The following is a 14,105-nucleotide window of genomic DNA, read 5'->3' as shown; positions in this document are numbered from 1 at the left end:
GCCACAGGCTGATCGCCTCCATGCCACGCCGCATTGATGCAGTAAGTGATGCAAAAGGAGCCCCGACCAAGTATTGAGTGCATTTACTGAACATACATTCAGTAGGCCAACATTTCGGATTTTAAAAACATTTTTTAAGCTGTTGTTATAAAGTATTCTAAATTACTGAGATAATGACTTTTGTGTTTTCATTGGCTTTAAGCCATAATCATCAACATTAACAGAAATAAATCACTCTGTTTGTAATGAGTCTATATATGAGTTTCACTTTTTGTATTGAAGAACTGAAATAAATTAACTTTTAGATGATATTCTAATTTAGTGAGAAGCACCTGTATCTGAATGTAACCCATTTGAGTGAACTGACCTGATTTTCAGTCACAGAAATTTATTCAACAAAATCTACAACTTGGAACTTCACTCTTACTCGCTTTTGGTGTGTTTTTTTTGCATCAGTTACAATTTTTAAAAAATGCTGCATGCTAGTTATTTATTCATGCATTTATCTATAGGATTCTTTAATGGAACCTACTTAAAAAACATGTGCAAGTAACCATGGCCCTTTAACCTTCAATGCCTCTTACATATCCCTTCCCCATCTCTGTCATGCCCTGAATGTGTATTTGTGAACTGATGCTCTGTGTCATGATGTAGTTTCTGGCATCAAGCACATGAAACAGTCTATAAGGGCTCGCTCCCACTTGCGATTAAATCGGACGAATGCAATCAGATTAAGATCGGACTGAAAAAAAAAAAAAAAAAGCTGCATAGTGCGATTGCATGCTAGATTCTGATCACACGCTATAAGTCTATGGGTGCATGTGACACATCGCACCGCACTCGGATTTCACCCCAGTGCAGTCCGATTACCTCGGATGCCGGCAATGGAGAAGATGGGGAAATTGCTTTCTCCGTCTCCTCCGCACCTGTGTTGCGATTCTGTCATGTGAGAGGATAGGAACACAGTCCAATGACACTCGGCTCACACTCACAGCAGAGCTGGAGCAGAGGGTCATTAGCATATAACATCGGATGTGAATCGCTAGTGGGGCCCCGGTCTAACCACTACTTTCCAGGAGGCTTCGGCAAATTTGTCAACTCTTCTAGAAGTCCAAGAGAGGTCTCCCTTTTCTTAGGTCTCATTCAGACTAGTGTAATCGGTCATACAGCCACATTGTAGTCAGTATACATTTTCCATGTGGACTGATCTGCGTCCATTTCACGGACCAGAATGAATACATGCAATGAAAGACAGGCTCTGCACCCGTCCGCAATGTGAATGTGCTGATGGACCTGCGCATGGAGCCATGTCTGCAATTAGCCCCATTCTCTAATTGGGCCATCTGAGCCCGGCCATAGGGAGGCTCCTGGGTGAGTCCGGAGAACCGGCCGGACTGCTGCCTGTACTGATGGCTGTGATATCATTGTCTGGCTGGCTCTGGATGGAGCCTCCACCACTAATCACTATAGCCTTATGCCCCTAGCACAGGTTTGCCTCACTCCACCATGTTTCTGTAGCCCTACTCTCTTCCATCTACCACACTATGCTGCTGAAAATGTTGCCATTTTTAGGATCCAGTTTTGCTGCCACAGAACTAGGAACAGTATTTTCTCTCGTAAAATCGTGTTTCCTGTGGGAAATCACGAGAGACATGGCCCCTGAACTGTGGACGTCTCACTGTGCGGCAGTACGCGAGCTCCTTTGTTAGGCCGCGTCGCTAGGGAACAGCTGGTTGTTAGGGGCGTGGCTTACTCTAGGCTGTGGGCGGGCCGTGACGGCGGGAAGATGGCGGCGCACAGTGTGAAACTTTCCCTACCTCTCGTAGTTATTCTAGGGGCCACGGGAACCGGCAAGTCCAAGCTGGCTCTTCAGCTGGGCCGGAGCCTCGGCGGGGAGGTGGTCAGCGCGGACTCTATGCAGGTGACATGGCGCCTCCATTATTAGGCTGTGTACTGTAAAGCATCTGTCTCGTGTGGCCTCATGGCTGTTCTATAAAGTCCTGTCCTCTCCATGGCTATTGATAAGACTACCTTAGCTGTGTGCCATCCATGTTGTGACACAGCTGTTGTAGGTAGCTGTAACGTTGGGGCAGGTTCACATGGAGCAGTATTTGGCTCTGACTTTCTCTTCTTCGCACACATGGTTAAAATATTTTTTCCAAGTCTTTTTGTTAGTGATTATTTTGGACATAGAAGTATAGTACGGCTCAGCTGCTGTTAAAGTGAATGTTATCTGAGCCGCAGTACCTGAGAACGACCACTATGTGGAGTACAGAGCCCCGTGTTCCGGCTTCTTACAGGGGCTACCCCACGTCAGATGATTGCTGCGGGGGTCAGTATCGGACCCCTACTGAATGGATATGATGACCTATCCTTTAAGGCGACCACACACCTCGGATAGTGATCGTCGTACACTCGTTCTGTGGACGGCTGTTTCTCCTGCCTCCCATTTTTAATAGCAAGAATGAAAAAGGGCTTCTGCCAGACACGTCTTGTGGCAGCTTATGTCCTGGAGAAAAAAAAGAGATTGCTGTATTTCAACCAGGGCTGTGGAGTCGGTAAGCCAAACTGTCGACTCCGACTCCCCCGTACATGGCTCATGTTTAAGTGATAAATTTACTGTAACACAGATTCATCTCAGCTAAAAGTCTAGACCCTTAGATCAGGAATAGGACAGACATTTATAGGACATTTCATAACTTTCCCAAATTCTTATGAAAAAAATATTCCCCACAAACTGTATTGTACCCAATTTATTATAGATTTTAGGAGTTGGAGTCGGTCCATTTTATACCAACTCCACCAAAATAGGCTCCGACTCCACAGCCCTGATTCAACATACCCAATATCATATGTAGGCATAGAGTTGAGAGGTCTCATACATATTAGATGGTTAGATGGTCCCACTAAAACGGTTGGGTCGGACCACTTTAATGCATACTGCAGGCTTTAGATTGCCATAGAGTTTAGCCACAATGTAATGACGTTGCAGGGCATAAAAATCAGAAGAGATGCTAGTAGGTAGATTGTTTGCTGGGCTTTGGTCCAGCAGCCAATGACTACCAATGTGACCACTAGATCAGGGGCTTTGTAATATCTTTGCTCAGCTCTACTATAGACCTTGGAGTCACTTTGCAGCAGGATGCAATTTTTTAAATTTTTTTATTTTTTTTTTGATTTCTAGAAATCCCACGCTCACTGTGCTTCTACTTGACGCCATGTAAACTCTCCAGCGGTGTGGGTTTAGGAGCTGCAGCATGTCAATTTCTGTTGCGGAGACTCCAGTCTGCGCAACAGAAATGTCCCCAATAGAATGGAGAGGATGCAGTAAATCCGCATTGTTCAATGGACACATGGGGATTTACCTGCGTGATTAGAACGCATCGTTTGGAAGCAGCGAAAATACGATACTTCCAAAACGCTGCTATAGCCTGATCGTGGGCGCACATAGCCTTTAGCAACTTGGGCTACTTGAAGTTATTCATTGCATTTTTATCGCATTTCTGAAGCTCCAGTTTTTGTTTCTTTTTGGTATGTCGTGTTTTAAATTAAGCTGCTTTATTTTTGATACTTCCTGGTATTTGGCTTTGACTAAACTTTACTGATAGTCATTTGTGGATTCCAAATGTTTTTTTTTGTGCTTTTCCACTTCCACTGTGCCTATGCATTTTTACGTGCAGATGTTCTGCATCCAATGCAATTCTTTGTTAAAAATCCGCACATGAAACTCAGGGAACTTCCAAAAGAAATTAACATTTTGTGGATTACAAACACGCACTTACAGTGCATAATGACTCATTCAGGCATGTTTAAAGACGTACGTGTAAAAATGGTACCGATGTCCTCAGTGTTTTGGGTCAGTGTACGTGTCACAGTTTTTTTCACGAATGGATAATAAAATTAATTACAAAGCTTCTCCTATACTTTGCAATGTTAAATCCATGAGCTGTACGTGTTTTTCACGGATCCATAGATTTGTATTGTCTCTTGTCATCTGTACTGTTGGAAAAAACGGACATGTCTCCGCGTATTTTGCACTGAGACGAAATCCGTGAAAAAAACCCAGACATGTGAATAGCATCATAAGTTATAATGGGTACGTGTGGTATCTGTGAAATAAACTGATCCAACATGTATGTGCAACATGGACGTGTGAATGAGGCTGAAAGAAAATAAGCACAGAGGACATGCCATTTCTATAAATCCAATCCCGTTTACTGGAACTATAAGACTCTGTTCTGAGTAAATATGCAGCGTCAAAAACCCCATCATATTGGAAACTTTAATATAACTTCACTTTACTTCCCTAGTGGTGCGTTTTTTTTTTTTGTTTTTTTTTGTTGTTTAATTTTGAACAGACACTTTTTTTCTTACTAAACTGCCATTAGATAATTTGCATCAGGTACTTCTTTACAAGGGTGTTTCAGGAAGACAAAGCTGCAGCAGTTTGTGGAGAGTGGAGATACGAGTGCTACTAAATAAACGGCTGACCATTAGTAAAGTGGTTGCCCGATTAGAAAATATATCATAAAAGGAGACCCCCTCCGCCTCTATGAGCTAGAGCAGAGTGCTGATCTTTAAGACACGGCCCTTCTATGTGTTTCATGGTAAGGCTATGTGCCCACGATGCAGAAATGCTGCATATTTTTTACTCTTTTCCCTGGCAGGAAAAACGCATGCGGATTTTACATGCGTTTGTCAAGCGTTTTTGCATGCATTTCTGCATGGGGGTTATCAAGCGCTTTTCCAAGCGATTTTAGCATCACTTGGAAAAGTGCTTGACAACTTGTTCACACTATATAAATCCATGCAACTGGCATGGATTTATATTGTGTGACCAACTTATGCTGCTTTAAATGCAGCATCAATAGAAAAAAAAAAAAAGAATGAAAACGTAAAAAATAAAAAACATTATACTTACCTCTCCGGTGGCCCCCGGTCTCTTTCTCCGGTGGCGTCCTCTGTCCTCGGCGTCCCGCGGTGTTCTGAAAGGACCTGCGCTGACGTCATTTAGTCATCTGACAGGTCACGCGACCGCTGACGTCAGCAGTCTCGTCACATGACTAAATGACGTCACCGCAGGTCCTTTCAGAACACCATGGGACGCCGAGGACAGAGGAACGCCACCGGGGAGGTAAGTGTAATGTGGTTTTTTTTTTATGTTTTAATTCTTTTTTTTACTAGTGGTAACCGGCTCTGGAAGAGAGTCTCCTCTTCTCCTGACCCGGGTACCATCCGCGCATCGAACCGCATAACATCCGCATGTATACATGCGGATATTATGCGGTTCAATGCAAGTCAATGGCGGCGAATTCGCCTCGTTTACGCACAAGAAATGGTGCTGCGGATTTTTCCGCAATGATAATTCGCAGAGGAGATTTCCACAGCATGTGCACAGCACATGTGGATTATCATTGGGAAACATGGCAGACAACTTAACTTAAGTGCTTAAGTGCCGGTTGCATGGATTTATATAGTGTGACCAAGTTGTCAAGCACTTTCCAAGTGATGCTAAAATCGCTTGGAAAGCGCTTAACAACCCGCATGCAAAATCGCATGATCAAAACGCTTTACTTCCGCTTGTCCCTGGCTGAAAAATGCATGTAAAATCCGCATGCGTTTTTTTTCTGCCAGGGAGATGCGGAAACGCTCAGGAAAAATCCGGAGCATTTCTGCATCTTGGGCATATAGCCATATAGTGCAAAAACCACATACAAAACATATATAGATAAGTCTATACATCCTTATCCAAGCTAATCAAGCCCTTTGATAAACTGTCACAGTACTCACAGGTAACTTGAGACTGTCTTTGATCATCCTAGAGCTGATCATTGGCTGAGTCTTTGCCATTCTGGCTATTCTTTGATCCATTTGAATGGTAGTCTTCCGTTTTCTTCCAAGTCTCTGGTTTTGCTTTCCATTTTAAAGCATTGGAGATTATTTTAGCTGAACAGCCTATCATTGTCTGCACTTCGTTATAAGTTTTACCCTCTCGAATCAACTTTTTAATCAAAGTATTCTGTTCTTCTGAACAATATCTCGAACGACCCATATTTCTCAGGCTTTCAAGGAGAAATGAATGTACAACATGTGCTGGCTTCACCCTTAAATAAGGGCCACCTGATTTACACCTGTTTCTTCACAGAATGATTGACCTCACTAATTGAACTCCACACTGCTATTATTTTGAACACTCCCCCTTATTCAAATACAAAGACGCAAAAACATGTAGATCATGAGTGCGGAGTCCTTAGAGTCTTAGAATCTACCGCACCAACTGGTAAATTGTTTGACATGTGGTAATATAATTTTAATTTATACCAAAAACAGTGATTAATCTGGTTAGTCATATTGGACTGCTATTATTTTGAACACTGCTGTATATGCATTTGTATGTGCAGTGTGTTTTTGGGGAAACTGGGTATAAATTAAACTTTCCAACAGTGGCTTTTAAATGTGCCAATGTCTTTTAGTTAAAGCTCTGGATTTTGTGCTTTTTTATGTTGGGTCAAAGAAGTCTATAAGTTCTTTGCCATGTAAAGAAACATCTGGCCTCACATTGTTGTAGTACTACACACAATATACGGTACTCAGCAGAGGGTTCCAAGTAGACAGAATGTACCGACAAAGAATGTAAGATATCCAGAAAATAAGTGTCATAAGAAAAGTTAGACTTTGTAAAAACTTTATAAAAACTATCCTGCCACGTGAAGGGAGAGGGTTTCTACAGGAGGCAAATATTTGCAATTTTGTTGCGCCTGGATGTCAAGTTTTAAGGAACAGGTTTGGATTGGTTATTGCTGTGGTAAATCACATTCAATCATGTTTGGAATAATAAATGATGGCAGTGATACGGCCTTTATATTGTGACCTCTTTTTTAGGTATACCAGGGTTTGGATATTATCACTAATAAAGTGACGGCGGAGGAACAGCAGCTCTGCAAGCATCACATGATCAGCTGTGTGGATCCACTTGTCACAAATTTTACAGTAGTTGACTTCCGAAATAAAGCCGTGGCCCTTATATCCTTTATTTTTATGTTGTACATGACAGTATAGCTCTAACCATGACTAACCATTTACACTCCTTAATTATCAACATTGAAGATATATTTTCTAGAGATAAAATTCCAATTGTGGTCGGAGGGACAAATTACTACATTGAGTCACTTCTATGGAAAGTTTTGGTCAACACGGTATGTATACTTTTATCTGTTTCCTGCTTTTTCATACTTATTGACCGCTCTTTTATTTGCTGCTTTATGAAGTCCAAATTATATAAACTACAGGGATCTCCACCTGGAGAGAAGACAGCTGGCCATGGAGATCAAGTCATGGCTGACAGAAAAACTGAATTGGAGAAATTAGACTTTACTGAGCTTCATGCTCGCCTGAAAAATGTGGACCCAGAGATGGCAGCAAAATTGCATCCGCATGATAAACGTAAAGTGGCAAGGTGGGCAACATATCTATTGTGGTAAAAGATCTGGCTGTATTGCAGAGGATCTTAAAAGGAACGGGTCATGTGAAAAAATGCTATTGACCTGCAGATATGGGGTTTATTCTGCAGGTTCATAGCGTTCTGAGCCTGCCCGGAGCCCGCACTTAGAGGTCCGCTGCCGGGATGAAATTAACTTTATTCTTTCCGGCAAAGTTTTGGTGTCTGTCACAGGGGTGGCACCGGCGGCAGCTGGAACCGTGCCCCTGGCACTGACTGACAGCCGGCCCTAACGCTGATCCTGCTGTCAGTCAGTGTCAAGGCTACGGCTACAGCTGGCCCCACCCCCAAATCTGAAACCCGAATGCTACCAGGAGGATTAAAGTCAATTTCCTTCCAGCAGCGGGGGTCTAGGTGCCGGAGCCGGGCAGGTTCAGAATGCTATTAACCTGCAGATTAACACCACATCTGCAGGTTAGTAACGTTTTCTCACGTGACAGGCCCCCTTTAAACATTGTTTAGACACATTGTGCATTCAAAGAAATGGGATTCACTTTACGATCAATCCAGAGAATGAAGGGGCCTCAGCAGACCCAGCCCTGTCATACAGAAAAGTATGTTCAAGCTATCCAGTAAGTGTAGTAAACACTTAATTTTCAGTGTTTTCTGCTTGAGAAAGTCATAGAACTGATGATTTCTGATCCATCCTGTTTCTCTTCTTGTGAGATTACAGATTACCTCACCGTTCTGTGCTTTCAGAAATTTTGAACTGTTGAATGTCAGGTTTAAAGGTGTTGTATCAAGTTTATATTCATAACCCATTACTTCCAATACTAAACATCAGTAATGCGGTTTTGCAACATGGAGATAGATATATATATTTTTGTATAGACATTGTAAAAATAATATTTATTAATATATTATATCAATTTATTCACACACCGTAGGTTAATCACTTCCTTTCGGCCGTTGCCCATATTGTTTGTTGACAGGGTGCAGCCAGTCACTGGGCTCAATGGCCTTGCGCTGACTACGTTCGCATCACCTCGGTGCACAGTGATTGGCTGCAACCTGACAACGAAGATTAGGGGCGGAATTAGAGATACAGCGATGGAATGGTGGTAGATTAGGAAAGATAGGTTCAGACGATTGTATGAAAAATAATCTGATTGGCATTTGTTTTTCTGTTCTTTGTTTTCTTCTTTACATCCATGTGGTATATATACAGTGCCTACAAGTAGTATTCAACCCCCTGCAGATTTAGCTGGTTTGATAAGATGCAAATAAGTTAGAGCCTTCAAACTGCAAACGAGAGTAGGTTTTATGAACAGAAGCATAAATCTTACAAACCAAAAAGTTATGTTGCTCAGTTGAATTTTATTAAATTTTAAACATAAAAGTGTGGGTCAATTATTATTCAACCCCTATGTTTAATATTTTGTGGAATAACCCTTGTTTGCAATTACAGCTAATAATCGTCTTTTATAAGACCTGATCAGGCCGGCACAGATCTGTGGAGTTATCTTGGCCCACTCCTCCATGCAGATCTTCTCCAAGTTAAACTAAATAGACAGAAAAAGAGCGTGTATAAGTGTAGTGATCACCAAAATGATAAACAAAAGAAAAATATATGTGAATAAATGATAATAAATAACCTGGGTATAAAGTACATCAACTCATTTTATTGAAATATAATCAGACACAAGGAAAAGACATACCAAATTTAAAACACCATTAAAAAAGTGGAATGAACCACTATATAAGGAACCAGCTACCAAATAACCCTTCCCATGGTATTGAAGAGTACAATGAAAAAAGTGCACATGATAAAGTCAAAGAGCGCACAAGCTATATAGAGTATCTGTGGTGGTCAATAATTGCACAAGCCCTATATTGCACACAACTAGAATAAGAAATGGTATATAGCACACTATGTTTGCATACCTAAATACTGAGCCAATGGTATACTGCACATATATAGAGTATAATAGGTGATTATCCAGCAAACCAAAAATATACACAAAATGTGTCTGAGATGGACACCAATTGCACAAGCCCTCTATTGCAGATATCCAAGACAGAGAGTGGTAAATAGCACACTATTTATAAAAAAAGATTTCTGGCTCTCTCCCCACATGATATAATACGCAACTATATATAGTTGAAGTAGTCAGGATACGAACAGTAAGTGTTCCAATAAACCAACAGTGTGCCTGAGAGTAAATATCTGCAAGCAATTAGTAAGTCACCATAACTATAGAGGCAGAGAAAATAGCTCCCCGCATAGTATGGCAATCTGGACCCACAACATGACCCAAATAAATATACTTAAATCAGCATGCGCTCTGGAAGGTGAAGCTGGGACCTCAGTGCCCAACGCGTGTCGCCACACAAGGTGGCTTCATCAGGGGCATGTCACTATTTCCCTTTTTTTTCTTTTTTTTTTTTCTTTTTTTTTCTTTTGGATCTTCTCCAAGTTATCTAGGTTCTTTGGGTGTCTCATGTGGACTTTATTCTTGAGCTCCTTCCACAAGTTTTCAATTGGGTTAAGGTCAGGAGACTGACTAGGCCACTCCAACACCTTGACTTTTTCCCTCTTGAACCATGCCTTGGTTTTCTTGGCTGTGTGCTTTGGGTCGTTGTCTTGTTGGAAGATGAAATTACGACCCATCTTAAGATCCTTGATGGAGGAGCGGAGGTTCTTGGCCAAAATCTCCAGGTAGGCCGTGCTATCCATCTTCCCATGGATGCGGACCAGATGGCCAGGCCCCTTGGCTGAGAAACAGCCCCACAGCATGATGCTGCCACCACCATGCTTGACTGTAGGGATGGTATTTTTGGGGTCGTATGCAGTGCCATCCAGTCTCCAAACGTCACGTGTGTGGTTGGCACCAAAGATCTCAATCTTGGTCTCATCAGACCATAGAACCTTGAACCAGTCTGTCTCAGAGTCCTCCAAGTGATCATGAGCAAACTGTAGATGAGCCTTGACATGACGCTTTGAAAGTAAAGGTACCTTATGGGCTCGTCTGGAACGGAGACCATTGCGGTGGAGTACGTTACTTATGGTATTGACTGAAACCAATGTCCCCACTGCCATGAGATCTTCCCGGAGCTCCTTCCTTGTTGTCCTTGGGTTAGCTTTGACTCTTCGGACAAGCCTGGCCTCGGCACGGGAGGACACTTTCAAAGGCTGTCCAGGCCGTGGAAGGCTAACAGTAGTTTCATAAGCCTTCCACTTACGGATGATGCTCCCAACAGTGGAGACAGGTAGGCCCAACTCCTTGGAAAGGGTTTTTTACCACTTGCCAGCCTTGTGACCCTCCACGATCTTGTCTCTGATGGCCTTGGAATGCTCCTTTGTCTTTCCCATGTTGACCATGTCTGAGTGCTGTTCACAAGTTTGGGGAGGGTCTTAAATAGTCAGAAAAGGCTGGCAAAAGAGATCTTTAATCCACACATGTGAAGCTCATTATTCTTGGTGCCTGAACTACTTCTTAATACTTTAGGGGGACCAAAGAGAATTCTTGTGGTTTGAGGGGTTGAATAATAAATGACACTCTGAATTAACTTTTAACGTTTTTAAAAAAAAAAAAAAAAAAATTTACTGCAGTGCATTTCCCACTTCCAGGCTGATCTACAGTACAAATGTCACAATGCCAAGTTAATTCCGCATGTGTCAACCAGCTAAATCTGCAGGGGGTTGAATACTACTTGTAGGCACTAATATATATATATATATATATATATATATATATATATATATATATATATATATATATATATATATATATAATATATAATATTTTTTTTTTGCTCACCCATACACTTGAATAGGCAAATATCATCTGAAATACATAAGACAATAGTGCAAGTTGTGATTTTTTTTTCACACTGGCACTCGGTCCATGTGAATAAACTGTCATCTGGAAAACCCTATTGATTACATTTCTACATGGGCAACAAATGTCCATATAATACCCTGGTCTGAATGAGCCCTTAAGCTTCTTATTAGTGGTCAAATAATTTATATAAAATAATAATAATCATTGTCCTTGGACACGTCCTGCTGTTGATCACGCGCAGCCCTTCACCGCAGTACTCACAGCTCATAGATGGTCACTTTTCTCTGTGAATAAGATGCCACACGATTATTCCCACTGCACATGGAGCAGGTAGATATGTCAGATGTTCTTGCTCTTCATGTTAAAACACCTCCCTCCGGATTGATATTGGACCCCCAAATAAGAGAGCAGGATGCACTTGGGAAATAGTGTTCAAGTCACCCTACTTTACTGTATTTGAATAGGACATACCATACTTATAAGAATGAAGTATACGTATGTCTTGAGCTGTAGCTAGGCTTCCTTTCACCCAGAGCAAAAGTGGGTTGGGTAAAGCAAAGTGGCTTGTTGAGGCCTCCAATGACACCTGGGGAAAATGTCCCAGTTTCTCCCTACACGCCCTACCAGTTGTGACTAGAGATGAACGAACCCCAACTGTAAAGAGGGAGAGACTGACTTGACTCTTTCATCTTCCTTTGATAGCCCCCTAGCCCTTACTATGACCATTTTACAGCAATAAAGTTCGGGTCCCCATCGACTTCTATGGTGTTCTAGTACCCAAAACAAACTTTGGATTAAAGTTGTTAGAACCTGACGAACAGGAACATCCACGGGTCCGCTCATCCCTAGTTATGACCCTCCAAATGTCTGTATAGAGTGTATTATAACATTATGGGATAAATGGAAACTACAAGGCAAAGTTTGGCTTGTTCTTGAAAACTAAGTAGCAGTAGTTTTCATTTTAAAATGTGTTTCGTGTTCCTAGTGGAAGCCACAAATTGCACTGCAAGGTCATTTTCCTCACTTCTCATACTGACATAGGTGATCAGAGAGTGGGTAGATGTAATGATCTCCATGGGGCCCAGTCTTTGTACTGTTTATTCCACAATTTTTATAATATTTGCCAAAAATATTACTATTACTGCAGGATAAGCATGGTATAACAAGCATCTGTCATGTCTCAGTATATGTTAGTGTTTCCTGAACAAGAAATACAGTGGTGGACAAAAGTATTGGCACCCCTGCAATTCTGTCAGATAATACTCAGTTTTTTCCTGAAAATTATTGCAATCACATATTCTTTGGTATTATTATCTTCATTTAATTTGCTTGCAAGGAAAAAACACAAAAGAGAATGAAGCAAAAATCAAATCATTGATCATTTCACACAAAACTCCAAAAATGGGCCAGACAAAAGTATTGGCACCCTCAGCCTAATACTTGGTTGCACAACCTTTAGCCAAAATAACTGCGAACAACCGCTTCCGGTAACCATCAATGAGTTTCTTACAATGCTCTGCTGGAATTGTACACCATTCTTCTTTGGCAAACTGCTCCAGGTCCCTGATATTTGAAGGGTGCCTTCTCCAAACTGCCATTTTGAGATCTCTCCACAGGTGTTCTATGGGATTCAGGTCTGGACTCATTGCTGGCCACCTTAGAAGTCTCCAGTGCTTTCCCTCAAACCATTTTATAGTGCTTTTGGAAGTGTGTTTTGGGTCATTGTCCTGCTGGAAGACCCATGATCTCTGAGGGAGACCCAGCTTTCTCACACTGGGCCCTACATTATGCTGCAAAATTTGTTGGTAGTCTTCAGACTTCATAATGCCATGCACACGGTCAAGCAGTCCAGTGCTGGAGGCAGCAAAGCAACCCCAAAACATCAGGGAACCTCCGCCATGTTTGACTGTAGGGACCGTGTTCTTTTCTTTGAATGCCTCTTTTTTTTTCCTGTACACTCTATGTTGATGCTTTTTGCCAAAAAGCTCTACTTTTGTCTCCTCTGACCAGAGAACATTCTTCCAAAACGTTTTAGGCTTTCTCAGGTAAGTTTGGCAAACTCCAGCCTGGCTTTTTTATGTCTCGGGGTAAGAAGTGGGGTCTTCCTGGGTATCCTACCATACAGTCCCTTTTCATTCAGATGCTGACGGATAGTACGGGTTGACACTGTTGTACCCTCTGACTGCAGGACAGCTTGAACTTGTTTGGATGTTAGTCGAGGTTCTTTATCCACCATCCGCACAATCTTGCATTGAAATCTCTCGTCAATTTTTCTTTTCCGTCCACATCTAGGGAGGTTAGCCACAGTGCCATGGGCTTTAAACTTCTTGATGACACTGCGCATGGAAGACACAGGAACATTCAGGTCTTTGGAGATGGACTTGTAGCCTTGAGATTGCTCATGCTTCCTCACAATTTGGTTTCTCAAGTCCTCAGACAGTTCTTTGGTCTTCTTTCTTTTCTCCATGCTCAATGTGGTACACACAAGGACACAGGACAGAGGTTGAGTCAACTTTAATCCATGTTCACTGGCTGCAAGTGTGATTTAGTTATTGCCAACACCTGTTAGGTGCCACAGGTAAGTTACAGGTGCTGTTAATTACACGAATTAGAGAAGCATCACATGATTTTTCAAACAGTGCCAATACTTTTGTCCACCCCCTTTTTTAGGTTTGGTGTGGAATTGTATCCATTTTGGCTTTAGGACAATTCTTTTTGTGTTTTTTCATCGAAGACAAATTAAATGAAGATAATAATACCAAAGAATTTGTGATTGCAATCATTTTCAGGAAGGAACTGAGTATTTTCTGACAGAATTGCAG

At 41.7% G+C, this 14,105-nt stretch overlaps 1 protein-coding gene across 2 annotated transcripts in view; it reads left to right on the top strand.

Moving 5' to 3' along the window:
• Positions 1-1,734: 1,734 nt before the first annotated feature.
• Positions 1,735-14,105, top strand: part of TRIT1 (tRNA isopentenyltransferase 1) — a 30,616-nt gene continuing 18,245 nt past the window's right edge. For both annotated transcript variants that reach the window (XM_073665612.1, XM_073665611.1), the window contains exons 1-4: positions 1,735-1,921; positions 6,883-7,025; positions 7,103-7,196; positions 7,290-7,456. In XM_073665612.1, the coding sequence (XP_073521713.1) occupies positions 1,787-1,921; positions 6,883-7,025; positions 7,103-7,196; positions 7,290-7,456 (539 nt within the window). In that variant the 5' untranslated portion in view covers positions 1,735-1,786. The remainder of the gene's footprint in view (positions 1,922-6,882; positions 7,026-7,102; positions 7,197-7,289; positions 7,457-14,105) is intronic.

The sequence above is a fragment of the Phyllobates terribilis genome, unplaced genomic scaffold, assembly GCF_046119375.1.
Source record: "Phyllobates terribilis strain yellow unplaced genomic scaffold, ASM4611937v1 Scaffold_2__4_contigs__length_985480577, whole genome shotgun sequence".
Classification (NCBI taxonomy): Eukaryota; Metazoa; Chordata; class Amphibia; order Anura; family Dendrobatidae; genus Phyllobates; species Phyllobates terribilis.
Note: the sequence above shows the minus strand (reverse complement) of the source record. Positions and strands in the feature narration are given on the sequence as shown.